The sequence below is a fragment of the Colletotrichum aenigma genome (genome assembly GCF_013390185.1).
Source record: "Colletotrichum aenigma strain Cg56 chromosome Unknown KSG_Cg56_contig01, whole genome shotgun sequence".
Classification (NCBI taxonomy): domain Eukaryota; kingdom Fungi; phylum Ascomycota; class Sordariomycetes; order Glomerellales; family Glomerellaceae; genus Colletotrichum; species Colletotrichum aenigma.
The window spans coordinates 5,317,441-5,343,697 of record NW_023500907.1 but is presented as its reverse complement, the minus strand read 5'-3'; the positions used below and the strand labels follow the sequence as shown (position 1 = coordinate 5,343,697).

Below are 26,257 nucleotides of genomic sequence, written 5' to 3'. Positions count from 1 at the left end.
TCTACGAATCACTCGCCTCTTTGGGAATAAACCGCCGCAAGTTATCGCTCCATCCTGGCATGCCATCGTTTGACAAACTCAACTACGTGACAGCTTTCAAAGTGTGAGTTGTCCATCCCCCCCTCTCCGAAATATAGTTTACTCTGACGTCCCTCCCGATTCACACCCGTCAGCCGCTGGCTCCACTGCACCACCAACAGCTACTTGTCATGCTTCCCCGGCCTAACCCGCATCGGCTCGTCTCTCTTCCTCGAACTTAGTCCTAAGGAAAGGGCTGCCCTGAATCGCAACGGCCGACGATCCCCGTTGTCTCTTGTACCCTAACCGAATAGCTGTTGTCCCTCACCTCTCACTGGATGGAGTTTGGTCCGAAAGGTGGCTGGATGGATCTTGTCCAGAACACGAGGGCGCTCAGATGACAAGTCTGAAGGAATATTGGCAGTGAGCTGGGCAGCATATTTTTGGTGAAACCACCTAACGGAGGCCCTTCTACCCCTTTCATTCAACTTGGCAGTTGATTCCTCACCAGTCGCTCGCCGCCATGGTGAGCGTGCTGTTTGGCTGCTTGCGCACAGTCTTCAGCTCCCAGAGCTACCTACCCATGCTGCAAATCTTCGAGAATCTCCAAATTCACTGTTGTCTGCTGACCAAGAGGCGGGAAGATCATAAGCCTGGACCACCGTCGATCCTGATCAACCAGCCGAGCGCCAAAGCCCGAAAAGCCCAGGCCCGGCCGGCTTGTCAAGCACACCTAGCGCCGACTACCGCAAGACCCGCTTCGAGTCTTCTTCAATCTTCGGGCCTTGGCTTTCCACATATTCACCGGTGACAGCCTCTCAAATTCCCAGCGCCTTCCAACGCCCATCGATATCGTAAAAGTCGATCCCGTGGGCCGTTTGGCCAAGTCAACAGGCGGTGGCGGCCAAGCTTCATCCATGGGTAGATGGCCCTTGGCGGCGTTCCGTCACAGCTCTTAGCCGCATTCATGCAGTCATCGTCGCTCCGCCAAATTGTGTCAACTGCTCACTCGGGCCAGGCCCGGTCGATCACCAGCCTTAGGCCGTCTAACGCTGTCGTCCGGCTGCTGGCGCTAGACTGGGATGCCGTCTGCAGCTGTCAAGTCGCGGTGGCTGCGTGTTTTTATCTCCGAATGTCTCGTCTCGCCTTTCTTCGGCTCGTTCTGGGGCGCCCTCTAGTAGACCGAGGATGTTGTGAAAAGCGTGGGAAAGATGCGAAATGTGGCGCGCCTAGACGTCAATTCATCACGCTTGTCCATAGTTTAGTCCGAAAGGGACCAAGGCTAGTGGCAATCACTCGGCGGGCTTGGTTGTTAATTTCCCGCCCCCGTTGCAAATCGGCCTCGCGATAACAAACAGTGGGCTTGAGGACCTGGCTTGATGCTCATTCTGGCGTACGCCGTCGTCAGTGGCTGCCGTTCTCTGACGCCCTTCACCAACGTGTTCGCCGAGTCTCCCGTAATCCTTCGCGGAAGGACAGAGTTTCAGACCACCAGACCTGACGAATGATGTCCCAGAAGATCGCCCTTGATCATCCCACCAAGGTGCGAACAGTCCATCTGACCGCCAGGGACGCTCGCTGAAGTCCTCTGCGCGCTCAACTTGCTGCGACGGCACAATTGGGATGGCAGTCGCTCGGCTCCTTGACCTGGCCCAAGAGTGCAGCATGCACAGCAACTTTGTCCAGCGCAGTGGTGTCGGTTCCTGGGACGCCACAGGAATTTTTAAGCTTTCAACGACTTGAACTCAAAACTTCGTCATCGCCAATGCAGGTGTTTCTTCGGCTGCCACATCCACCTGATACACTAGCACCTGGGGACACTGACAAGCCGGTTTGACGGTTTGCGATTAGCTCAGACCTGTTGTGACAGATGTAGGTGAGGCTGCGAGAGCTGCTGTCGATCACCCTTTTTGCCTTTTGCCTCCGAGACCCCCGGACCGGCAGGGTTGCGGTCGGCGTGCTGTTCCTGATCGACGGGTCACCAAAGGCAGGCTTGGCAGAGGCACCGAGTTAACCGCTCGGCCGAGACGGAGCCGGTTGCGCACCGATGTGATCGGAAGCTCGCCATGTCTCGGCCAGGCCATGTGGAATCGATATGGAATTGATGTACGGATAGACCCACAAAAGACGGCGGCAGAGCGGAAGAACGGACGGGACGTGGCGGCTGACGATCTTCAGCGGGATGCAGTTTGAGCACCATTGAAGGAAGACACTTGGCGTGAGGAAACAGCAGCTCACGTGAGATCGCAGCGGGGAACGAATGCTTAACGCCGGAAATCCCACTTGTGCTGGCCACACCGGAATTCCCACCTTATGCATTCCGCAGATGACCAATGAGAACGGCGCGCTAAGTCCCGTCCTCGGGCAATCGGCGCGAAAGATGTCCGACATTGGTCATCGAGATGGGCACGCATCTGCCTAGCCAGCGTGTTGGCCATTGAAGAGATAGCCCGAGAAGACATCTCCAGTGACCTTGACAACTCAGGTAACCTGATACTGTCTGCGGTATTACGTACTGCCATTGCATCTGCGTCATTGCATCCGTATACTTCAAGTCTGACACCCAACACAGCCCGCCCCTGGATGCAGGTTCGGAGCTGAGGCCCACTTTCGGAGCGCTGATATCGCCTGCTGCAGTCTCGGATGCAAAATTTCGCCGCCGCATCATGGATACCGACGGCGGCGAGCAAGCGGAGACCGGCCCTGTCGGCCAGGGCTCCGAGCCGTTGGCTTGCGTTACCTGCCGGTCCCGGAAGCTCAAGTGCGACCGAGTGAAGCCGGCATGTAGCCGGTGCGTGAAAGTCAAGGGAGAGTGCGTGTACCCTGAGTCGAGAAGGAAGCCCGCGTTCAAACGACGAAACGTTAAGGAGCTTGAGGAGAGGCTAGGTATGGCAGTTGTATCTCCGTGGCTGGACGTCGCTCACGATTTGTAGCTCAGGTGGAAGACCTTCTCAAGGAGGCGAGTAAGGAGGCCGGCAAGATGAATGAGGCCGCTGCAACAGCAGGAGATTTGGACAGTCGGATCAATGTTGGTATGGACGACTTCACAGTCGACATCGACACATTTATCGCGATGCAAAACGGCTTTGCTGGTGAAACCGCAGACCTCCAAGCAGGACTGTCAGCTCATAATATCCCAGAGCCTCAACCGCAAATGCCCAGCTTTGGCGAGTCATCTGGAGAGTTGATTGGCCTTGGTCTTTCGGAGGCTCTGCCCCCTTTTGAGATGATGGAAGATCTGTATGGGCAATCCCTTGCCCTTGGTGTGAACATTTGTCTAACTTTCTTAAATAGTAACAAGAGTTTCTTCGAGCGACAGCAGCACTTCATTCCAATCATCCATCCCGGCAGGTACTTCCAGTCGTTCTACTCGGCGCCTCACAAGCGTCCGCCCATGTGCCTGCAGTATGCCGTCTGGGCCATGGCTTCGAACGGACATGAAAAGTATTCCCAATATCACGAGATCTTCTACAAGCGAGCTCGGCAATACGCAGACGCAGATGAGATGAGAGGCTATGGCGAGCACTTTTTGACGGTTCAGCATGCACAAGCTTGGGCGCTGATTGCGACAGACGAAGCGCGGTGTATGTATTTCACGAGAGCCGCCATGAGTTCAGCAAAGTGCGTGCGTCTTGTAGAGATGATGGGTCTTCATCGCATCGATGGGGATGGCCAGGAGATGGCTCCAACGCTCGCGCCGCCAACGTCGTGGGTTGACCTGGAGGAGAGAAGGCGGGCGTTTTGGGGAGCTTACTGCATCGACTGTCACGCCAGTATCTCAACGGGCTGGCCGACTTTGATCGATCCGAACGAGGTAAGTCTTTCCTGGCATGCTCGAGACAAAATCGCTAATCCGATAGATTACCACTCACCTGCCGTCGTCCGAGGAGGCGTTCAACTCAGCTCGTGAAGAGAAGACGTCTACAATGCAGGACGCCTTCAAGGGGGCGTCGTACTCCACGTTCGCGGGCGCCGTCATCATCTGTTACGTCTTCAACATGCTCCTGAAGCATGTTCACTGGGAGAGACCCAACGACCGACCCGGAGACTTCGAGTACGGCGAGTTTTGGAAGCGTCACAGGGACATTGATAATCTCTTGTCAAGTGCCTTCATGTTCTTGCCCGAACGCTTTCGTCTGCCCCAGAGCATGAAAGACCCAACGGCCGTCCACACGAACCTCAACCTCCATGCATCCATCATCTGCCTGCACCACGCCGCGATCGATAGGATAGAGCAAAACAAACTGCCTGAACAACTCAAGACTGCTTCACAACTCCGACTGCGTACTGCAGCCGAAGAGGTGGTCAACATCGTCAAGCTGACAAGTCACACGAACTCCGGCTACGTAAGTCGACGACCGCCTCTAATGCCCCTGTTTTCTTGTTGTCCTAACGACCTCTCATAGAAAAGCCCTCTCGTTGCTCTATCACTGTACTCAGCTGCCTCCGTGTATGTGTACAATGCCAAATGCGACCCACAAAACGGGCTGTCGATGGCAGACTTGCAGAATCTCAAATTCATCGTCCAGGCGATGGAAGGCATCGGGCGTCGACACTTGATCACCCAGGCGTTCCTCCAGCAAGTATTCATGGACATACAGCGCAACGGTTTATCGGGTATCATCGACGTGCCCAGCCTGAACAACTACAAAAACACGTTCGGCTGGACTTGCTCGAATATTCCCCTCTTGGCACGAAGCTCAATATCGAAACACACCGAGATCCAGCCCCCTCTCCCTGGAAGATTGCCTCTCGGCAATCCCAAAGGCACCGCCTACGAGAATTATCCGAGAACGCACGAAGGGTGCAACGGACCAGTGCCCCCTCAGTCGGGTTGCCCTTCCAACTTAGGTATCTCGCAATCCGGGGTTTCTCTCACACAACCAATGTCAAAACCGAGTGTTTCTCTCGGATACAACGCGAATGGGGCGCCTCCTGAGAACTCGTCAAATAAGAGGAGACGTACCTCTCTAACGACCGGCCCTGAAGCGGACCACGCCCAGGCAGGCCCATTCAGCGGCACATTCCCTTCAAATAAGAATATGAACAACGCGCCGCCTGCATCGCGCAATGGAATCGACGGCGTTGGAGGCTTTGCGGTTGGGTTCCTAAGAAACACGGGTATGATGCCCAAGAGCGGGTCATCACCGCATCTGACGCTGCCTCATCGCACGAACTCAACATCGCCGTCGCCGCCGTCTGCTTTCAACAAGAGCACCCCCTCACATTCGGTAGCCAGCAGTAGCACTACGCCTGGATACGGACCGGGAAGTACTACACCGGAAGACGGTGTCCAGGGCAGCAACGGCAGCGGCAGCGGCAGCATCATCAATGGCACGGGTGGCAGTACTAACACGAACGGGAACGTCAATGAGATCATTGACATAACCAGCATCCAAGCACAAGTGTCGGGCGCGGCGGCGTCGACATGGGACTCGAGGGGGCTGCAATATGCACCCAGCACCGACCCGATATCCTTTATCGACTTTGAGGCTGTAGGCGGCATCGATCCATGGAGCATGCTGACGGACATGGGCGATATGAGCTGGACCAACCCCGGCGGAGGTGAGGACACGACAGTCACAGGTGTAGATCTAGCAGGGGCAGGCGGGAAGGAGTAGAAGGCAGAGACAAGACGGGCAAGACAGTCTGCAAGGCTCGCCAGAAGAAGTCGACCGGCTCTGTCGCTGGGCTTCTGTCCTCTAGGAAATGAATGATGTCTACGACGGCGGATGGTTCGGCAGGCATAAAATGGAATCAAAGGGGTCTCGGGCGGTGAGCGGTAATGGACGCACGCCGATGGATGGCGGACAGGTGTGTAATGAACCTGGAATGCTGTATTGGCATCAAACAATTGTAGATATCACGTATCGTGACACGACGCATCTCACTCTGAATTCCATCTCACTCTGAGTACAAGAAGTCATCGCCAAAGTCGTGTCGGATATACAACATGTGCATCGTTGACTGCCGAAAAGAAGCTCCAAAGAAGCTCCTGACAATCCGATGTTTCTCACCCTCCCCAAAAGCCCAGACTCCGGCTTGCGGTTTGGCTCTTTGTCCTGCGACAAGGCACCGCCGGAATCCTTCGAGGGTCGTCAGCGCACGTGATCGATTGAGTGAACCGAACCCATGACGCCGGCCTCCTCTTTTTTCTCCTCCCTCCCAAGCAGCAGTCAGCGAGAGTCCACTGAGCAGCGCCATATTTATCATCCATCCATCGCTCCCCCGTCCTATCTTTCTTTTGCCGAAACCGCACCGAATTCCACCCACCCAACTCTCCACTTCCCATCGTCACAGTCAGTTCAACCTCCCGCGAAGCCGCAAATCCAACCGGGAACGACGGGATGCAGAGGAGCCGCGCACTTACGCCCTGCACAAAGGAATAAATTAGACCATCTACCCAAGGTACACCTACCTGGGCTGAGATCTACCTTACGTCACTTCGGCGCGTTGCGTTGCGTTGCGTTGCGCTGCGCTGCGCGGTGCACGCACGCGTTGGCGCACCCTACACCACCACCACCACCACCACCACCACCACCACAGCACGACCGCCGCCGCCTGGGAACCCCCAAAACACCAAACAAACTCATGGACCCGCCGCTCAAGAGCCCCGGCTCGGCACATAGGGATACCTCACCCAGTCCCCCCGTGCCGAACCGGATCCGGCGTAATACAGCCTGCACCAGTTGTCGAGACTCCAAGGTGGGTTCACGTTGCTTTTGACTCCCTCGATGAATTAGTTACACTCTCCCTCTCTGTTCCCTCAGCCATGACTGCTCCTCCCCGCATGTGCCCTGTACCTGAGCGATGTTGCTCCGGATTCACTTCCAATTGGTCTTCCGACGTCGCCGTGTCATGCTCAGGTACCACGTTATCAAACCCTCAGCCTCCCAGCTTGTCTCATTTGCCGTGTAATACATATACATACTCTCAAGACAAAAGTACCTCGTCGCTAATTGGAGCCGTTGGAACGACCGCAACAGGTGAAATGCAATGCAAGCCTGACGCCGAACAAGCCGTGTCAGCGTTGCGCGAAGCTCGGGATCCAGTGTGTCATTGACAAGTCCCACAAGCGCATAACCAGGAGAAGGTTGCTTGCTCTTCCCTCCCCTTCCCCCTGCCGTTTCTCTTCAAGTTCATCTCAAATGAGGCAAGGAACCATGTAATCTGATGCGTGCTCGTGTGACCTTGGCAGTAAGCTCGAACAACTGGAGAAGGAGGTCCAGACGATCAAGAATGCCGTCAATCCCAGTCCCGTCTCCGCCGCCGGCGTGCTTCCCCCGGCCGCCCTTCCGCTGCCGAGCCCAAGTTCGGCGTATCCCGCAAGCGCATTCGCGGACCGGCCGCCTCCGAGTGCCGGTCGGGTGAGTCTTCCTGCGTTGTCGCCTGTTCCTCACTCCCGGACGGCAGAGCAGGTCCCTACGCCGACGTTGACGTCGCACACGACGCCGACTGGACCGCCGCGGCATCCGGCGCAGCCAAGGGCTTTGGGCTCTAAAGTGCTGTCGAGTGAGGATATTGACTTCTATTTTGACACGCAAGTTCACCGCCCTTCCTGTAGACGTATGTCGCAGTGCTGATGAATGTGCAGCTATTTTGAACATTTCCACCCGTACTTCCCTATTGTACGGTCTCAGGACCCGGATAAGCTGTACAAGCTGAGCCCCATACTATTCTGGACAATCATTGCGGTATCGTCGAGGCGGTACGCCAAGGACCCCGGCCTCTTCCAGTTCCTGGTTGAAAACCTGCCAAAGGAGGTGTGGAACGCAGTGTCGAACCCGCCGATAAGCATATCGACCATCAACGCGCTGCTGGTCCTGTGTACATGGCCGTTGCCGACAATACGATTCCTAAACGACCCGTCCGCTTCGTACGTGGCGATCGCGCAGAATGCGGCGTTGCTGCTTGGCCTACATACAGGGCGTGGCACCCATCCCGAATTCTGCATCGGACCGAACCGTCAGACGGACATCACGGACGAGGAAGCGTGCTTTGCCTGGATGGGATATAATATCCAGGCGCAGAGGTATGGTTGAGTGTCGAGTGTCGAGTCGTTGGTTGGCTGACTTGAAATCAGGGTGGCTTCGAGCAATGGCTTGCCCCCGCCCGCAGGCTTCTTCAATGAAGCCGTCAACCGAGCCGCCGGTGGCAGGTCTTTGCCTGATGCTTTGGGGTACTTTGGTCTGTTGTATGAGATGCAAAAGTTTTCGAACCGACTTAACCGCACCATGTTTTCCGTGGCCGAGGAGGGCGAGGGCGTTTCGGACTCTGTCATACAGTTGTTGGAGGACGAGCTGAACAAGCTGAGGCAGCTGCAATCTCGGCACAACACGGGTACGCGGAACCTTTGCCATCAAACGAACATGACTAACAACACGGCAGACCTGGACCTGTTTACCATTCTGGCTGTGCAGTTCGAACTGCAGTCGTACTACTTCATACCCCTGTCTACCGCCGACAAGTCGACCTTCCGCCACAACGTGAACCGCGCATACAGCACGGCGCAAGCCATCATCAACCTCGCCCTGCGCCTCGAGGGCTCCCAGCGGTTCCTCTACCACGCGCCGCAGCACGTCTTCCGCACGGTGCTCGACGCCGCGACGATCGTCTTCGACGTGCTCCTCTCGGGCCACGCGACGGACCTCGAGCTCGCCAACGCCGAGGTGTCGATCAAGAACTCGCAGGAGGCGCTGCGCCGGTGCTCCGTGCAGGAGGGCGACTTCGCGATGCGCGTGCTGCGGATGACGGAGTCGTACTGGAGCCTGCGGCACATCATGCCGCCGCTCGAGGCGCCCATCTCGCGGTACCCGCACCGGACGGGCGCGGTGCTGGCGTTCGGGACGCTGCGGCGGTGGAAGAAGGAGCTGGACCAGGCGAGGATGGGGCAGCAGCAGGGCGGTGGCGCCGGAGGGCAGACGGGCGGAGGGGTGGGAGCAGGAGCGGGAGGAGTGGGAGGGGGCGCGGCGGGAGCGACGCGTGAGTGTAGGGGACGGGCGGGGCTTGTTGGAGGCAGTGTTGCTGACCTTGCGGCAGCGGCCGCGACGGATGCGAATAACGCCAACGTGTTGCCGACGAGTGACTTGCTACAGGATATCGACTGGTCGATGCTGATGGACGACTTTGACTGGACCGCAGGGGGCGCGGGGGAGCCCAACTTTTTGGGCCTTTCGTAGGGGGGGGGGGGGGGGGGTTTATCTTTTCACAGAAATGAGTTCCCGAGCACAAGCCGGCGTATGGGTGAGTTCAATCCGCATGATTTCGAGTGGGCGTGCGCTGTTGTTTTTATCCCTGCTTGTTCTGTCGAGAACAGACCGAGTAACAGATGGTTCGAGGGCAACTCGGTGGTATTAGGTGAAGTGACTTAAGTAGGTGGATAAAATGAAAAATGTACAGCTTTAAAGACGGCTCTCCGGTGATTTGAAGACATTGTGTGAAGAAGGAGCCCCAGGCATTCAAGTCCACCTCCTCTCGCAACTTCCAATCCACAAACCCCAGCCCAAAACCTTGCCGTTGATGGCTTCCGCAACCTGCTCTTTCGTCGCCCGGGCCTCGAGCATCGACTTGTCCAGCGGCTCACTCAGCGCCACAACCTCGAAGAAGTCTGCAAGTGTCAATTCGCGAGCACTTCCAGCAGCATTGCGTGGCAAAAAGACTCACATCTGTGAGGCCCATGGTTCATCAGCGGCCTCGGAGCAACGTAGACACCCTCCCGCCGCCCTTTGCCCCAGTGAAAACCACCCTTGAGCAGCGACTTGCTCTCATCTTCAATCTCAAAATCTTTGGCCGTGACTTCCCTCCTCTCAGACGGGATGCCGCCATATACTCTGCACTCTCACCGTCAGCAAACGTGTCTCGCGCTTATGCAATAAGACAACACAACAGGTTCTCTCACCCGTGGCATATTGGCGTCGGCAGAGGCGCGTCCGGGTCCTCGGAGACGATGAGCCACTCCTTAACCCGCGCCTCGACGTCCTGCGGCGCCGTCCACGCGAGGGCGGGGATGCGGCCGCCGCCCTCGTTGATGTACTCGGGCTTGAGCTCCGCGGGCGAGGGCCCGCAGTCCGGGGACGTGACGGTGAGGGTCTGCTCCTTGTGGGCGGCGAAGGCCGGGGAGGTGTAGAAGGCCTTGGCGTCGTGGCCGCGGGAGGATTTGAGGAGCCAGCTGAGGGTGACTTCGACGTAGGGGTTCATTATGGTGAGTGGCTTTGGGGCGTGATTTCGGTCCTTTTATGAGATGCGGTTGAGTATGGATTAATGATGCTCGTTGGAACAGCCTGTGAGCGGGAATTGATGAGATGTCGTTCATTGGGGGAGCAAAGAGACGGGACGAGGGGATACAACACTTTATTATAGACACAGGTTTCAATGAATCCCGTTTAAGCTTGTTTTCTGTAACGCGAACACAAATCCGGACGCTTGGTGCTTATCTCCAGACTCCTGGGACTCGAACATCAGACGGTCTTACAAGCCTCTCAACTCCGGGTGGCTTTCGCTTCGGTGCCGAATCGGGCATGTATCGGCCGGCCATCTTCCTCTTCGATTGCGTAGGATTTCGAAACTCCATCTCGCGTTGTCCCTACGCCATCTACTATCAAGTCTGTCAATGTCTGGCCCAAAAAGCATGTGTGCATTTCTGGAATGTCGAAAGAGAGTGTGCCCACCACGACGGCACGGGAAGCAAGATCGGTTTCGGCATCGGGGTCGAGCCTGAGCTTCCCGGCTTGGCAACTGCTTAGTACCCTGTACTAAGCCTGCCTGCCCTACAGCGAAGTGCCGCCCCCAACAATACCCCTGTACAACCGGTTGCGACCACTAGCGAGTTGTACCACAATCAACTTTCACGCTACATCAACACCTGAGATTCAACATCGACAGCTAGCTTCTTCCGCAGCCACGAGATGTCGACCTATGCCCGCAGTGGTATTCTTCAAGCCCTCTCAAGGCCTCGGTCACATGTTGGATTGTTGGCGCCCTTCAACGCCACGATATCGACGCGTCTACACTCATCACGCTCGTTCCCTGCCATCTTCGTTCGTGGCGGCACGTCCAACGGCCTGATCATCCACCGAAAGGACCTGCCCCCGCAAAATGATTGGCACACCGTCCTCCCGGCCGCCATGGGGTCCCCAGATCCTTACGGGCGACAGTTGAACGGCATCGGCTCCGGCATTTCCTCAACCTCCAAGATCATCGTACTATCACCGCCGTCCCGGCCCGATGTTGACCTGGACTACACCTTCGTCCAGGTCGGCATCAAGGATGGCAGCCTGGACATGGCAGGGAACTGCGGCAACATGTCGTCTGCCGTTGGCCCAATGAGCCTGGATGAGTCTCTGGTCGACAATCCTGAGATCGAGGAGCTTGACGGTCATAAGTATGCTGCCGTGCGCATCTTCAACACCAACACGTCCAAAGTCATTCTTTCCCGCTTCAGAGTCGATGGAAACCCGCCCAGATACTGCCCTGACGGCGGCTACACTATGGACGGTGTTCCTGGCACCAACTCACCCATCACCTTGAGCTTCTTGGATCCTGCCGGGGCTAAGACGGGCAAGGCCCTTCCTACAGGAAATGCTTGCGATTGGCTGCAGTTATCGAACGACAGGTCCATAAAGGCATCTCTGGTGGATGTCAGCAACCCCGGCGTCTTCGTCCGCGCCTGTGATTTGGGGATTCCCTCTGCCGAGGACCTCACACCTCAGGCCATTGAAGCAGATCCAAGCCTGAAGGCCGCCTTGGACGAAATTCGGCGTGCAGGTGCGTCCGCGATGGGCCTGGATCCTGGCGTGGAGAGCGTGCCCAAGATCGTACTCCTTTTCTCCGATACTCACTCACCCGATGTCGATATTCGCTGCCTAGCCATGTCTATGGGACAAGCCCACAAGGCTGTTCCCCTGACGCTGGCGCTGTGCCTCGGAGCGGCAAGTCAGATACCGGGAACTCTTGCGGCCCAGATTGTTGGCAGCAAGCCAAGAAAGTCTGTCGTTATAGGGCATCCGAGTGGGAAAGTGGATATCGGGACCACCTTTGAGGGCAGCAGAATCAAGTCAGCAGATCTCCACCGTACTGCGCGGGTGTTGATGAAGGGTCAGGTATTCTATTAGCAGAACGAGAGATGCAACGCTGACATCGTCACCGCCATGGACAGCAATTCGCTGTGGTGCCGTGTCTCGGGCCCGAGGCATTGGATGCTGACGTCCGGTGTGATCGAGACGGCGGACAGCCATAGACATCGGGCGGAGGCGTAAAGGAATCCTGGGTATGCGCGCTTGTGTAACACGAGATTTCAAATAAGCGCCCCGTGTCCATAGGGCCGACCTTTGCGCCATAACACAGCGACTTGCGAGCCGGAGCACGAGATAACGAACTGGATGTGGAGAGGAGCACTGCCGGACGGAGCGAGTTCCGTTGATTGACTGGCTGAGCAGAGCAATCGTTTGGGCTTGCGGTGTACGGACGTAAAAACCTCTCGTTGCGCCTAACGTCTGACATGCATTCAACGTCGCCTACGACCAGGGACGATTAGCTTCTCACTGCGTCACACCTTTGGTAGTGGGGGCTGTAAATGGCTCACGAAGGTGTTAGACAGCTCTAGAACCCCAGTCCGCAGAGGCCGGCCGGGGGGCGACGTCGGGTGGGTGTCAGGCCGGACCCCGGTCTTCCACGGGAACTGCAGCCAGGGTCCGGAGACATCAGCCAGGCAGCAGCATTTTGCAAAGATCAATCGACAACTCTCCATTCGAACATGTTTCGTGGTTCGACAAGCTACGTCGCTCCCCGCACGCAACCATGCATCTCGCAGGCGCAAGAGTCTCTATACCAAGAATCCTCCGCACCGGCACCCGAAGAGGAAACATTTCCTCTTTCGGAATTGCCGCCAGTCAATATGCACGACGTTGTCCATCTCCACGATAGGGCAACCCCATTGGCGAAGCATACGTGATTCTCTAAGTGGACAGACAACTCATTCGGAAGTGATGCCATAAGAAGTTGTCTGTATCCATCATGTTAGACGATGTTTGAAGGAGGTCGGCCCTGAAGGGCTGCAGAGTTTCAGCAGCCGTCAATTGCATACCTCTTTGCAATGTTTGTTACCAACATGGACCACTTCAACGCCACTGTCCACAATGGGAATCTTGTCTCAACGCGGAGGGGGCTCCAAGTCTCCAAGTCGAAACACCAGGGAACCCAGTTCATCAATACTTCCGCGGCTTCGGGCTCAAGCCACGAGGAACCTACTGCTTCAGACCCCTCGCGACCACTGGACCAGAAATACAAGTTCTTGAGCCAACAAAAGGAGCCCCGCAGAAGCGTGTCAAAACGCGGCAAGAGTTCTCCTAACTCGTCGGATGATGAAAAGTACCGGGTGCGCAAAGCCAGGGCATCGAAGAAAGCCCAAGAGCCCGGCTTCGTCATGGAGATCTCGGCACAGCAGGGAACCGTCGAGGCTGCCATTTTTGACGACACGTGGCGCATTCCCCGGAGCCCCATCCCATGGCTGGCCTCGTGGATGGGGAATCTTTCCGAGAGGGAGAATTGTCTCGTACAACTCTACCTCAAGCTGGCCCCGACGAAGATGTACCCGTGCGAGCAGATTCTCGAATACAATCCGGTTCGAGGGTCTGCTTTCATCGAAAGAATCAAGTCCAGCGAGACGAGCCTGAATGCCGTGCTCATGACGGCCTGCTACGCGGAGATGTTTCTACAGGGCGAATGGTCATCTCCAGAGTTGCTGTACCACGTCTCCAAGGTGTGTAGCCTGGTTAATGACAGGCTTTCAGACCGCACCAAGAGAGATTTCGACCAAGGGATGCTTGAATGTGTTGCTCAGTTAGCCATCACGGGTTGGAACGTGGGAAGATATGATCATTGGAAGGTTCACATGCAGGGTCTTAAGCACATGATCGAACTAGAAGGGGGGATGAAGAGGGAATGGAACTACCTCCTAAACATGATACGAAGGCAAGTCACCCTGTGTGAATAGTTGACGTTTTGCTGACCTTTTCCATGCAGGGCTGACGTTAAAGGGGCCGTCTACCTGGGCCTCTTACCGTACCTTGATTATCCCAGGTTCTTCAATGCAACTACGGATGCACTGCCGGATCAGGTTCGCACGAGAATTGTCAATGAAATGTCCAACATTCTCTACCAGTGCGGGCTTCAGTCATACCTCGCCAATGCCATGATATCAACAGCTCTGTTCGCGGGCGTGCTGCGCCTGGCGTTCGCGAGCCCCAACCGGGAAGTTCTTCTCAACCCAGAAGCCTTTATTGAAGAATGGCTTTGGTGTGAGTACCAGCTTGTTTTGTACGGCGGGGCACTCCGTGAGGATTGCCTCAACGACTCTCTGGGGGAGCTCGACGAGCTCACCGTCGCCGCCGACCTCGGGAACTCCGAAGCCGTCGCCGCGGCCATGGTGCGCAGTCTATACAAGACCAAACCGGTGCCTTCTCCTGCGGAGAATCTTCTCGAGCCGGTGCTGCGCACGGCTGCGATTGTATACCTTGAGACGATTGTACCAGACGAGCCGCGCAATCCGATGGTTTACTCCGTGCCCCTGAACCTCCTCTCAGCGTCGGTGCACAAGATCACGCAAAAGCTACAAGAACGGCAGTCTAAGGAAGCAGATGACGGCGAAGGTGATTTCGACGACGGCTTGCCGTCCATGGAGGCCCTGAGACCGGTCATGATATGGGCATGTCTGGTGGGGTCCGTCATGTCCAAGCTCTGCGAGATGGATCTGGTCACAATGGGTATCCTCTTTGATCGCGGCTACTATGGGCAGTGTCTGTCCCTCGTCATTGGGCCCGAGCCCGAGCATGTCGATCGCCTCACCGAGAAGGACCTTGCTCTCTGCAAACTCCTAGACGCGAGAGGTCTGCGAATCCGGCAACAAGACGAGCGTGGTCTTCTCAGGGCTCTGCTGAGGGAGCATGCGTACGGATGCCCTCTGTTAGACTTGGCGTATGTGTAACGGACTGGACGTTACATTGGCGGTAAAAGGGACACCACACCAATGATTTGTAAACTGACTTGGTATGGCGTCAAGGGTTAGGGCGATGGCGGGCACATTGGTTAGGCGCAAAGGCATTGTTACACAGGCATCTTCGGACTTTGAAATTGAGCACTCGAGCACATGCAAAGGGTACACCTCCCGAGCCATGATCCTCGGAATATCCAGGGACCGACCCTCCTAGAAGCCTTGCTCGAACCGTCCCGTGTGCGGTGCAGTGTGTGGAATACGTGCCGCATCCCGGCAGAACGGCCATGCAGGAGGGCTGCATGCCACCTGGTCCTCACAGCGGGCCCGCAACCCGTCCTCACGTCAGGAACTTTTCTTTCCCGTCGTTCTCGGGCCAATGAGAGACGCACAACGCCGCTTATCAACAGGTCTGCTGTCCAATCACCTAGGTACGTCTTCATGTTCGAAATGTCGCTGCCTTGAGCTCGGTGGTGCTTTTGCTATGCTTGTCGTGCGCGCGCGCTCATGTTGTCATCATCATCATTAAGAAAGAGAGAGAGCCCGGCAGAGGCTCCGCCCGCTGCAACGTTACCCATCGTATGAGAATGACTGACAGAATGGTAGCATGTATGAAGGCGAAAGCGAGCTCGTAGTTGGCAGGACCATCGTTGACTTTTCAGAGGTCGATGGTGTTGGAGACTCCCAATTGGACGTTCGAATGAAACATTATCGAATCAGGAGACTTGCATCTCATTAAACCCCAACGTGACACCATCTATGCACTAGACCTGTACCATAAGATCGTTTGGATGAGTTCAGAGGTACATGGTGTGATGAGTCGAATCCGGGCCCGAGGGCCCGGCTGAGTGGGTCTGTCAAACCCGAGAAACGGCGGTCCAATCCCGGACCCTCGGACTTTTTGTGGAATTGTATAGGGGGCCGAGTGGCCTCAGATCATGCAAAACCCGGTTTTGCCTGATACTCCAGCTGCTACGTCCGGCAGAATACGTTAGAAGAAAGAGCCTGGAATAATGCCCGTTGGACAAACGACCTGTCATGGTTCCTTTGCGCTGCGACAAGTTGGTGTGACCGTCGATCTTCGCCGCGGGGTCTCTCTGTCGAGTTAAACGCGCGTCTGTGGCCTGGACCCCATATATGCTGTGTTACACAACGCTTCACACCATCACGCATGCGCGTTCCCCAGCACAGCTGACAGCGAAGCCGGGAATCGCTTCACCCGTGCATCGGGGGGTGCTCTTGGCGTTGCTCCTCGGCGGGTTACATAGACGTGGCCGGCGAGTTTTCACCTTAAACGGGGGCTTCTTGTTGGTGGAAAGGTCTTCTTGAGGACTTTTACGGGACCGGCATGGCACGCAGTAAGCTCAGTCTCTGCATGCGAGAATGGGCTGTCGTCTGGTTGGGAGCCCAATGGACCGGCCGAGTCTCCGCCACTGCGAGTGTGATGATTCGGCGTCCTACTCCAGCCGAATTTTCTGGGGATTTTGTGCAGATGCGGAGTTGCTTTGGTTGGTGAGGACAAGAACGCTGCTTCAATGTCCAGCAGCCGTTCCAGGGCAGAATCCCTGCCCTTACATGGCTCTTCTAGGCAGAAGCATTTCTAGAGAGCAACTTCACTGATATAGCCAACCAACTTGGAGAAAGTCGATTTCTTTCAATACTCAGATTTCTCTGATTACATGCTGGACTATTGGCGTGATAAGGATGGCCGTATCTTTACCTGAGCTTGCCACTGGCTTCGTGGCCGTGCCCCCTGATCTCAAAGAGCAAGTGGGTTTACGATTCACAAGCATATTAACATAAGAAGTATAGGGAGCGTCTCTTGTTGTTATATAGAGACCCAATAGTAGAGGTGAGGAAAGTCTTCGCATATGCCAAAGCTGGTGGACCCGAGATCCGTCGTCTTTTGGTTCAAGCAGCAGCAGGTGAAGCAGTGGCTTCCGGCTTGCGGCCAACAACGCAATACCTAAGTCTGTCAGCACACAATCATTATGAAACAACCTCAACACTGACATTGGCCAGTAAGCGTGAATACTCCTATCGTTGACGTCCTTGCGCACATCAATGAGGAAGACGCTGACTTCTGCAGGCTTCCAGTCCAGGGCGCGGGTAAATGGCGCCATGGAGAAGGCTTCGAGGCCGGATAGAACGTTCCCATTGTTCCAGATCCCCAGCTCCTTGTATTTAGTGTCCTTTGGCCAACTGTTCGACGGCCATTTGTAGACGCTCATGGTAACATCCTCGAAGCCGACTTTAGCCATCAGATCTCTAATCTGAGCAATCTCCACATAAGGGCGCCCAAACTTGACGGAAGCTTCATGAAGGAAGTTTGCCCACTTCAAGAACGCGCTGTCGGCTTTGAGCGTTCCGTCGTCGGAGCGGGGAAAGAGGTCCATCTCCTGCAGTTCGAGGTAACCGCCAGGCTCAATACTGCTGCCACGTTCGGAATCGAGTCAGTCTTCGAGCTCAAGGCTATCGGACAGGCGATGGATGATCAGGAATAAGTTGTAGCTCACTTGTAACAGTTTCGCAGATACACCTCCCAATCGCTAACGCTCGAAGTCATGAGCCGACTATGGATGTACTCGAAGGGCCGGGACCATATCCACTCCTCCTCAATGTCGTCGACTTCAAATTTAACGTTTGGCGGAACACTAAATTTAGAATGGTCAGCGGATCCCGCACTTTAGAGTTGTAAAGCCCCTTGAGAGATTTTACTCACTGGCCGGGCATGATCGGGGACAAATCATTTCCATAGACCTGTTCAAAGGCATCTTGTCAGCTGGCAGCGAAGCTATCGCGTAAGGTTGGTAGCAGGGAGCCGATAGAACACCTACGTCAGCCTCCGGGTGCTCGTCTCCAAAATTCAATGCCCAAATCCCTGTCCCCGTTCCGACGTCAAGTACTCGGCCGACAGTGGTACCTTCTCTGCATGGCGGGGCAACACCAAGTCGATCATCGAGCGTGAGAAGCCACAGCTGGTGGACTAGATCTATTCCAGTACTTAGCTTGAGTCTCCCTGGTTCATAGAACCAACTTACCCATCCTGTCGCTCTCTCGTTCGTCATTGGGAAGATTGTATTCTGGTACAGCTGTCAGAATACATCAAAATCTCGCTTTCAGAACAAAGAACTTACTTCCGTCCTTGTACCGATGGTAAGTGCGGCCATTCTCCACGCGATAATCGAGGAGGGAGCTCCGCAGGCTCGTGCTCGATGAGGCGATGCTCTATGAGATTGCACATAAGCACGAAGGTAGCATTCCTGTGCCAGCTTGAGGCTCAAACTCACGCTCCCAAGTTCAGATCTATTGTCATCATTCTGAAAGCCAATAAGCTTATGAGTTATTGACGGTTGAGAGTACAAATACCTCATCGACTGCTAAAACCACCTCGGGGTTGAGCTGCGTCTGGGCCATCTTGATCGTTTCAATAAATGTAACGTGTCGCCACGAATAATAACTACTAGTATCCAGTGTTGAAGAAGAGACAACGAAGACTTCATTGAAGAAGATATGGCGGGGTAACTCGGACTTCTAACCAGACGGAACAAGATCCCCGGCGTCCTCTTCTTGGCCTACAGGGGAAGCATGCACCAACAAACACCAACATGCATGAATGCGCTCGCAACGAGACCATTTTTGTGGACCAAGGTGAATGTCTGCGAATGAAAGTAGAGAAACTTTGGGCAGGTAGAAACATTGCATACTTATCTGCAGACCGTATCGTCAGGCATGCAGTAAGGCTGGCTTTCTGGAGATACCGTTGGTCAGTTTGGGCGTAGAGGGAAGATAGAGAAAACCAATTGAGAAGACCGAGCACAGCCATCGAGGGCTTTTGAAATTAGAAGTGAGATCAAAGGTTTCCCCCCGTGACTTTCTACTGCTTTTCCTTTTTTTTTTTTTTTTTTCCTTTTTTTTCCCCACATCGCACAGTGGCCGTTCTTAGAGTCATCGATCTCATCGTCTGCAATGTCACCGCCCCGGACGACGAGTTCAAGTAGCTAAGAATCAGTTCGATCAGTTGAAATGTGAACTACATGGCTCCGGTTATTCTACATAATGTCTTTTATTACGACGTTAGTCGAAACTGCATACGGTCATCTTGCTGTTAAAACTACGTTCTTTGCGATCGACAATTTGTGAGTTCCCGAGAAACCCCAGGTGTGATGCAGAGGCGCTTTCTGAGATCGTACTATGCAACGGTACCAAGATATGAAATGCGATAATTTATATATATGTCAGATCAATGATTGTAAATACGGAGTTATCCGCCCGTGGAACCAATTTCAAAGTCATGAATCTGGTCAGAAGCCGAGTTTGGTTGTCACAGTAACAAGAGCGAACCCAAGGGGTCAATGAACAAGTCCCCCAACCTCTCTCTTTAAAGAGTGGAAACCCTGCAGGATGTCAAAGTTCTAGGGTCTTGAGAAGTTCTTGAGAATTACATGGGGCATGGACTACCTGCAATTGAGAAACGCTGCTTTCTGTTCATGATTGAAGTATTGCGAAGTAGCAGGCGGCTAAGTTGACAACTGAAGTACCATGAGTTCTTAGACGGGTTTGCAAACACAACAAGACTCAAAACCCGTTTACGACTAACAGTAAACATCATGACGCCTTCAACATGCTCGCCACTCCAGCGACAGGGGTTCGTTCAGGGGTGAGCCAACGGGATCTGATTTTGGAACTTTGGACCGAGCGACCCTGCCACAGCGTGAACTTTCGATCATAAATCCGTTCGATAGTTCCTAGATGAGAATGGTGTTCTTTCGTATTTGCAGTGTTCTATGAAGAATCCCAGCCAGGTGGTGCGTGACTTAGCCACGTCGCGCCAAGTCAACGTGATTTGGAGACCCGCTCGGCGCCTGGGACTTTGGTTTACAGATCCAATGTTATCTCGGCGAAGTTTTCTTCTCACTTCCGTCAAGTCTTTCGCATCGCGACTTACCGAACTGTTTCCTCTGCCGCGGCCTAGGCATTGGATATTAGGTTCGTTGCCAGACAGTAGGAAGTCTTCTGAATTATTGCCTTGCAGCTTGTCAGAATGCTTCCCGCTGAAGTCTGGGACTACATCGTCGTCGGCGGTGGCCTCGCCGGCACTGTCGTCTCCAGCCGTTTGCTTGCTTTGAAGAGCTCAGCCAAGATTCTCGTCATCGAGGCTGGTCAGAGTGCGGCTGGTCGTTCGGACATTCTCTATGTCAACTCCACCAACCTGATCCAGGGTGACTTTGACTGGAACGACTATTCCATACCGCAGCCGCAGCTCGACAACCGCACCATTCAAATGGCTGCCGGCAAAGGTCTCGGTGGTGGTTCCCTGATCAACACCTGCAAGTATCCCAGTTCGAGTGAGCGACATATGTGCTGATCTACCAGACAGGCGGATGGATGCGTGGTGCTCGAGTCGACTATGACGAGTGGGCCGAACTGGTGAACGATTCTCGCTGGAGTTATGAAAGCCAGCTGCCGTACTTTAAACGGACTGAAGAGTACTGGACAAGAGACGTCAATCCCGAAGAGCATGGCCACGAAGGACCCTTGAAGATTGAGGTTCCATCAGTCACTGGTCGTGTATACCCTCTCCGGGACGCCGTTCTTGACTCGTATGCGTCTGTTGGAATCGAGGCTTTGCCAGGACTGGATGCCAACGGAGGCACCAACATTGGCGTTGGTGAGATTTCTGAGAACCGTCGTAACGGTGTCCGCCAGATTACTCCCGAATACTATCGTCTTGACGGTGCAGCCGTCATGACGGGCTCTTTGGTAGAGAAGGTGCTCATTGACGAGGACAGCCTGGGCAATCTTGTTGCAACTGGTGTTCGCCTTGCAAATGGTACCGAGATCCGTGGCAAGCAAGTGATCGCTGCTGCAGGTGCCTATCGCACACCCCAGCTGCTCATGCTCTCTGGTATCGGCCCATCTGACGTTTTGCAACAACATGGCATTGAGCAAAAGGTTGATTTGCCGGAGGTTGGGAGGAACTTTGCTGACCATCCCTTCTTCATTGCTAATTGGAGGCTCGCCCCGGAGTATCGCAACACCACCGTTGACTCTGGCAACCCATTGTTCTTCAAGCCGGAATATGGCCTCGGACAGCCAAACAACTTCGTTGCGTCTTTCAACGTCGAAGATAAGACCGGCCTCGCCGAGGCGATCAGCAATGAGAAAGGCAAGACGCCAGATGCCGAAACACACCCTCTGCTCAAGGACGAGAGAACCCTCATGGAGGCTTTCGTGCTGTATGTCAACACCAACCCCAGCCTGCCGTCGAACTACACCTACTTGACGACCGCCAACGTTGGGCTCCTGCCTACCTCCCGCGGTTCCGTCACCATCGCCTCTCGCAACCCAGAAACGCCTCCTGTTATCAACCCCAACTTCTTCGCTTCCGAGATTGATCGCTTCGTATGGCGCGACTCGATTCGTCGCATGATCCGCATGATGGTCGGCGGTGAATCGACTCTTAGCCGCGGGATCGTCGAAGCCGAAGCGCCGCCCGCCGGCTTGGAAGCGCTCACGGTGGATTCTACCGATGAGGAGATTGAAGCACGTATTCGCGCGGCAGTTATGTGAGTGTTGAGACCTTTTCCCTTGCAATGAGCACAGACTAACTCGATTTGCGTAGCGGCACCTACCATCCTATGGGAACGTGTGCCATGGGCAAAGTTGTCGATAGTGACTTGCGGGTGAAAGGGGTCGCCAACCTGAGCGTTGTGGACGCTTCTGTGTTTCCGACCATCATTACGGCTCACATTCAGGCAGCGGTGTACGCTCTTGCCGAACAAGCGGCAGAAATCATAGCCTCTTCATAGACTAGATGCTCAGGCTGGTACGGGTCACGCAGAATTGAAACGTGGATGACTTCATTAGTAATGTTTTGGGCGTGTGAGGTCTCCTCACGATGGCTGCTACATATCGCATGTGGTCGACGTTGGTGACGATGCTCTGCTATTCTTGCTCAAGCTGCAACATGACCTGGGTCGCGCAACTTCCAGAAATGCATTTCTATGATTTTCGGTGTCGAAAAGGCAGTTACACAGGATAAACGTCGCGAGGCAACCAACAGTTGCCTGCATAAGACGCGGTTAAAGCCTGCCTATCAACAAAGAAAGACAGACACCCCTGCGAGCTGCACGTCTCCCATATATACCCCTCTGGTTCCATTCAAATGTGGATTGCATCTCTACTTCACCAAACTTTGTGACGAAAATAACGACCATCCAAGACATCGATCCTGATTTTGTTGACTGGATCATCAAAACTGTCAGGCCACGCATAATGTCCAACGACAACGACAAGCATGTCTACTACTTCGCCTACGGCTCGAATCTGTCCACGACTCAAATGGAACAACGCTGTCCATCCTCTCGTCTCGTCGGCTTGGCCTTTCTCAGAGACTACACTTTCATTATCAACGGCCGAGGGTACGCCAACGTTGTCCAAAATAGCGCCGACGACGTCGCCAACGACGCGGGCGTCTACGGTGTCGTCTACAAGATTAGCCCCGAAGACGAGGCTTCACTAGACAGGTACGAGGGCGTCCCTTACGCCTACACCAAGGAGTACATGTCGGTCGACTTCGTGAAGCTCAATTGCAGCGAAGCCCATCACAGCTTTTTTAACCCGGACGCCGCCTCGAACGAAAGCGAAGACGGCAGAACTATTGACGACAGGATAGTTTTCAAAGCAGACCGCGTGCTAGTCTACATTGACCGAGAGAGAACAAGCCCCGGCCCGCCGAACGCGGAGTACGTTGACCGTATGAGCCGCGGCGTCGAAGAAGCCGCCTCCCGGCTCGGCCTCCCGGACGCGTACGTGACTGGGACCATCGGGAGGTGGATCCCCGGACTGAAGATCCCGACCGCCTTCCCGGGTGCTGCCGAGGACCTGTCGTCCGGCGCTTCTTGAGCGAGCTGGACAACGGGGGGCCCATGTTCGGACGCTTACCCTTCCGGACCGAGGCTCGATTCTGAGAGCTTCATAGTCAATCCGCTCCCATCGTGACGGCACGACACAGAAAAACCCCCCCTTCAGCAGGCCTCGAAGACATGAGGCTCAAACGCATAACACACCTAGAAACATGTTACCTCTTGGCAGAGGATGGGACTAATCTTGGCGGTCCCCGGAAAGGTCAGGGGCAGCCGAGGCCACAGGTCCCAGGGGTGAGCCCTCGACCGAGTCCGACACAGTAGCTGGAACCGGATCCCGTTTGGGACCACCCTTTTTTTAGTGTTTCCCGGGTCGCACGATCAGACGAATGGGAGGAGAACAATGGTCACGAAAATGGTTTAGAGCAGAAACACCACACCAACAGAAATAGAGTCATCATGAACAGGGCCACCATACATCGTGAACTTCAGGCACAAAAAAAAAAGCTTTCTTGGATTAGCCAATCATGTGGCTCTAGGTATCTAAACCGGCACCATATGCCCGTCTTGTCGTCTCATCTCGTCTTCCTCTCTTTTTTTTTTTTGCTGAATCGTCCTCCATGCCCCTCTCTCCAAAGGAATGAGTGCTGTGCTGTGCTGTGCTGTGTGATGGTGTTTGTGTGACATGCTTGCTGTCCCTCCCCCTAATAACGCCTTGCTGATGCTCAGCCATGCTCATGACAGTTGTAGGAAATAAAACGCCGCCGCAATGCATAAAAATGGTGTGTGGTAGTAATGATCGTGAACCCATTACGTTGTTCAAAACGCTTCTCAAAACAAAAGACAGAACCCGGTGGTGAGAGCAGCACCCGCCGCGAGGAGCGTAGCGGCAATGGGACCCAGGGCCGGCACCGCCGCGCTGCTGCTGCCGCTGCCGCGGACGAGACCGGCGGTGGCGGCGACGGGGTTCGCGACGACCACGGCGGAGGGGACGGCCTTGCTGCCTGTGCCGATCTCGAGGACGTTGGAACTCGTGGCGTTGTACTTTGTCTGCGCGAGCGAGACCTCGTTATTGTCGAGATCGTAGACGACGTAGGCGGAGCGCAGGAAGGTGTCGCCGAGGACGTTTGTGCCGTCGCCGGCGGGGGCGATGCCGAAGAGGCAGGCCTGGACGCCGTTGGAGAAGGCGATGCGCTTGCCGGTGATGGGGATGAGGTCGAGGACGAGCTCGTTCATGGGCACGGTGATGACGGGGTCGGAGAAGGTGAAGGTCATGTTGCCCGAGTTGGCGGCGGAGCAGGGGATGAAGGCGACGCCCTCGTCCTGCTGGTAGACGGCGCCGACCATGGAGAAGATGGTGGTGACCATGTCGTCGGGGAGGTAGGTCAGGGAGGAGCCCGAGTCGAGGAGCACGGCGAGGGCCATGTCCTCGTTGAGCGTCTTGGAGCCCAGCGTGACTTTGGTGAGGGTGATGAGGAACTCGGAGTAGGCGCTGCCCTGCTTCTGGATCGGGATCGTCTTGAGCTCGCCCTCGTAGTGGTCGGTATCAACGCCGCCGAATAGGATGTTGCCCGTGCTGGCCTGGAGGTCGTTGAGGTAGAGGCTGAAGGCGTTGGACTTGATCAGGCCCTCGTCGACCATCTTGGCGGGGAGGTTGTCGTAGGGGTCCTTGCCGGCGCGTCCGACCTGCACCTCGTTGACGCGGTAGCCCACGCCGAGGATGCCCTGCGCCGAGGAGCTCGTGTAGCCGATGCCGAACTGGAAGTCGGTGAGGGTCGACTTGCCGATGATGAAGGTGTCGGTCGCGTAGTCGCCCGAGGCGCCGGAGCCGTCGACGTAGGAGATGTTGAACCAGCTGCCGACATACTTGTAGGTCGAGGACGAGTTGGCGGCATAGGTGCCGGAGACGGAGCACGGTGAGCCAGTGCCTGAGCAGAGGCTGGAGCTGGCGGTGTTGACCCAGAGATCGCTGGATCCGGTGTCGAGGTGGAATCTCATCGGTTGCGAGGGTGTTCCGAGGGAACCATTAACAAAGTATAGCGTTTCCTGGGTGGGTTATTAGTTTCCCAAAATCGCTCCGCGAAAAGTCTGATCAACTCACCAAGTTGTCCAAAGTTGCTTGTACTGAACCTCTCCTTCTCAGCATGTCCCTCTTGTTGCGAGTGTACGGTACCGTCTCTCTGTGCAAGTCCAGACCAACCACCTTGGGCGCACCTGCCTCACTCTTCTTCAGAACAAGTCCCTCTGCCGGCAGCAACGAGGCCGCGAGGGCGATTAATGTTGTCGATCTCATCGTGTGTCGGGTATTGTGTAATTCGGATACGATCTTGTGTTGCTAATTGTTGTCGTAGGGCTGATTATGAGAAGTCCCGGGGGCTTGCAGGTCGGCTGGCCTTACAAGCGGGGAGTTGCCGGGGCTGTATATAACAGTTGAGAAAAAGACCGTTGTTGGTTTGCGAGTGGGATTCGTTGCTATGAAGTCATTGACGGCGGCGCTAGTGGTAGTAGTGGTAGAAGAAGAAGTAGTGATCGCAAATTGAGCCAGCTGCAATATTCGGCGTTCGGATCGGGCGCGCGGGACCGGCACACGGGGGTGGGGAGAGGATTCGTCACCCACGATGGTGGCGGAGTTGCGTGTGATGAATGGAAGACCTCGTGGTTGGGGGCGAACTGGCACCGACCCAAACTAAAGAGTGAAAAGGGCTCTGCACAAACACCACACACAAAATACACACACAACTCAGCACAGCACAATTCGCGGGAACCGTGGGGTGGTTCTTTTCCTCCTTCTTTTCTGGCAGTTCGCGACTCGTGTGAGCGCTGGATGAGTAAGGAGCCCGTTAAAGTAAAACGGCGGCCAAGCACAAAGCAATGACGGGGAAAAAAATAAGGGAGTCGTGGTGGTAGGTGCAGGAACATGAGATGCGTCGACGAAGCAGCGGGCTAGCCTCTAAAGTATCAAAAGTCAAAATTCGGGGAGTGTTCTTTGAATAGAAACAGCCCAGCAGCGCTGGGCCATGCGGCAAGGCGGGAGCTGACACTGCCAAGTCGCAGCACATTGTCCTAAAGGTCTCACACAGTCGCAGAATTGTCCATCGTCGTCATGCTCGGCGGGGCACTGGACGGTGCGTGGACAGGGTCCGGGGGGGGGGGGCTGTGTGTTGGGACGAGGCCGGGAATGCATCTCCATCTTTTCCCTTCCATTGTTGGTGACTTGGTGTCGGGTCCTTACTCCTCGAGTTGTCGTTGTCGTTTGTCAGGGAGAAGGGACTGAGCGGAACGCATCCACCTTAGTCACGCTTACACCGGGAACACGCCCGCCAGTCAGAAGAAGGGACGTCGATTCCATTGCATACCTTTCCTGCCCAGCTGCTGCTGCTGCTGC

The 26,257-nt window shown here is 55.2% G+C and overlaps 9 protein-coding genes across 9 annotated transcripts; 6 read left to right on the top strand and 3 right to left on the bottom strand.

Moving 5' to 3' along the window:
* Nucleotides 1-2,684: 2,684 nt before the first annotated feature.
* Nucleotides 2,685-5,639, top strand: ctnR-1 (Citrinin biosynthesis transcriptional activator ctnR; the record flags this gene model as incomplete). Its single annotated transcript, XM_037316672.1, has 5 exons — nucleotides 2,685-2,904; nucleotides 2,952-3,258; nucleotides 3,313-3,832; nucleotides 3,879-4,364; nucleotides 4,425-5,639. The coding sequence occupies 5 exons, from the start codon at nucleotides 2,685-2,687 to the stop codon at nucleotides 5,637-5,639; spliced, it is 2,748 nt and encodes a 915-aa protein (XP_037185201.1).
* A 970-nt stretch (nucleotides 5,640-6,609) lies between these two features.
* Nucleotides 6,610-9,197, top strand: SEF1 (putative transcription factor SEF1; the record flags this gene model as incomplete). The annotated part of the gene is made up of 7 exons (XM_037316671.1): nucleotides 6,610-6,723; nucleotides 7,005-7,111; nucleotides 7,217-7,558; nucleotides 7,613-8,050; nucleotides 8,102-8,358; nucleotides 8,407-9,000; nucleotides 9,058-9,197. The coding sequence occupies 7 exons, from the start codon at nucleotides 6,610-6,612 to the stop codon at nucleotides 9,195-9,197; spliced, it is 1,992 nt and encodes a 663-aa protein (XP_037185083.1).
* A 279-nt stretch (nucleotides 9,198-9,476) lies between these two features.
* On the bottom strand, nucleotides 9,477-10,215 carry CGCA056_v001410 (UPF0098 protein; the record flags this gene model as incomplete). Its single annotated transcript, XM_037316670.1, has 3 exons — nucleotides 9,477-9,625; nucleotides 9,682-9,848; nucleotides 9,917-10,215. The coding sequence occupies 3 exons, from the start codon at nucleotides 10,213-10,215 to the stop codon at nucleotides 9,477-9,479; spliced, it is 615 nt and encodes a 204-aa protein (XP_037185084.1).
* Nucleotides 10,216-10,922: 707 nt separating this feature from the next.
* Nucleotides 10,923-12,128, top strand: mii-1 (3-methylitaconate isomerase; the record flags this gene model as incomplete). The annotated part of the gene is made up of 1 exon (XM_037316669.1): nucleotides 10,923-12,128. The coding sequence occupies one exon, from the start codon at nucleotides 10,923-10,925 to the stop codon at nucleotides 12,126-12,128; it is 1,206 nt and encodes a 401-aa protein (XP_037186241.1).
* A 995-nt stretch (nucleotides 12,129-13,123) lies between these two features.
* On the top strand, nucleotides 13,124-14,998 carry CGCA056_v001408 (uncharacterized protein; the record flags this gene model as incomplete). The annotated part of the gene is made up of 2 exons (XM_037316668.1): nucleotides 13,124-14,000; nucleotides 14,052-14,998. 2 exons carry the CDS (start codon nucleotides 13,124-13,126, stop codon nucleotides 14,996-14,998), a joined length of 1,824 nt encoding a protein of 607 aa, XP_037186240.1.
* A 1,917-nt stretch (nucleotides 14,999-16,915) lies between these two features.
* Nucleotides 16,916-18,421, bottom strand: CGCA056_v001407 (Secondary metabolism regulator LAE1; the record flags this gene model as incomplete). Its single annotated transcript, XM_037316667.1, has 9 exons — nucleotides 16,916-16,970; nucleotides 17,018-17,437; nucleotides 17,521-17,658; nucleotides 17,727-17,764; nucleotides 17,842-17,996; nucleotides 18,046-18,087; nucleotides 18,142-18,232; nucleotides 18,295-18,324; nucleotides 18,374-18,421. The coding sequence occupies 9 exons, from the start codon at nucleotides 18,419-18,421 to the stop codon at nucleotides 16,916-16,918; spliced, it is 1,017 nt and encodes a 338-aa protein (XP_037186245.1).
* Nucleotides 18,422-20,048: 1,627 nt separating this feature from the next.
* betA-4 (Oxygen-dependent choline dehydrogenase) lies at nucleotides 20,049-21,816 on the top strand (the record flags this gene model as incomplete). The annotated part of the gene is made up of 3 exons (XM_037316666.1): nucleotides 20,049-20,352; nucleotides 20,385-21,573; nucleotides 21,630-21,816. The coding sequence occupies 3 exons, from the start codon at nucleotides 20,049-20,051 to the stop codon at nucleotides 21,814-21,816; spliced, it is 1,680 nt and encodes a 559-aa protein (XP_037186244.1).
* A 532-nt stretch (nucleotides 21,817-22,348) lies between these two features.
* Nucleotides 22,349-22,912, top strand: CGCA056_v001405 (uncharacterized protein; the record flags this gene model as incomplete). Its single annotated transcript, XM_037316665.1, has 1 exon — nucleotides 22,349-22,912. One exon carries the CDS (start codon nucleotides 22,349-22,351, stop codon nucleotides 22,910-22,912), a length of 564 nt encoding a protein of 187 aa, XP_037186243.1.
* A 791-nt stretch (nucleotides 22,913-23,703) lies between these two features.
* On the bottom strand, nucleotides 23,704-25,165 carry opsB-1 (putative aspartic-type endopeptidase opsB; the record flags this gene model as incomplete). The annotated part of the gene is made up of 2 exons (XM_037316664.1): nucleotides 23,704-24,918; nucleotides 24,974-25,165. 2 exons carry the CDS (start codon nucleotides 25,163-25,165, stop codon nucleotides 23,704-23,706), a joined length of 1,407 nt encoding a protein of 468 aa, XP_037186242.1.
* Nucleotides 25,166-26,257: the final 1,092 nt, after the last annotated feature.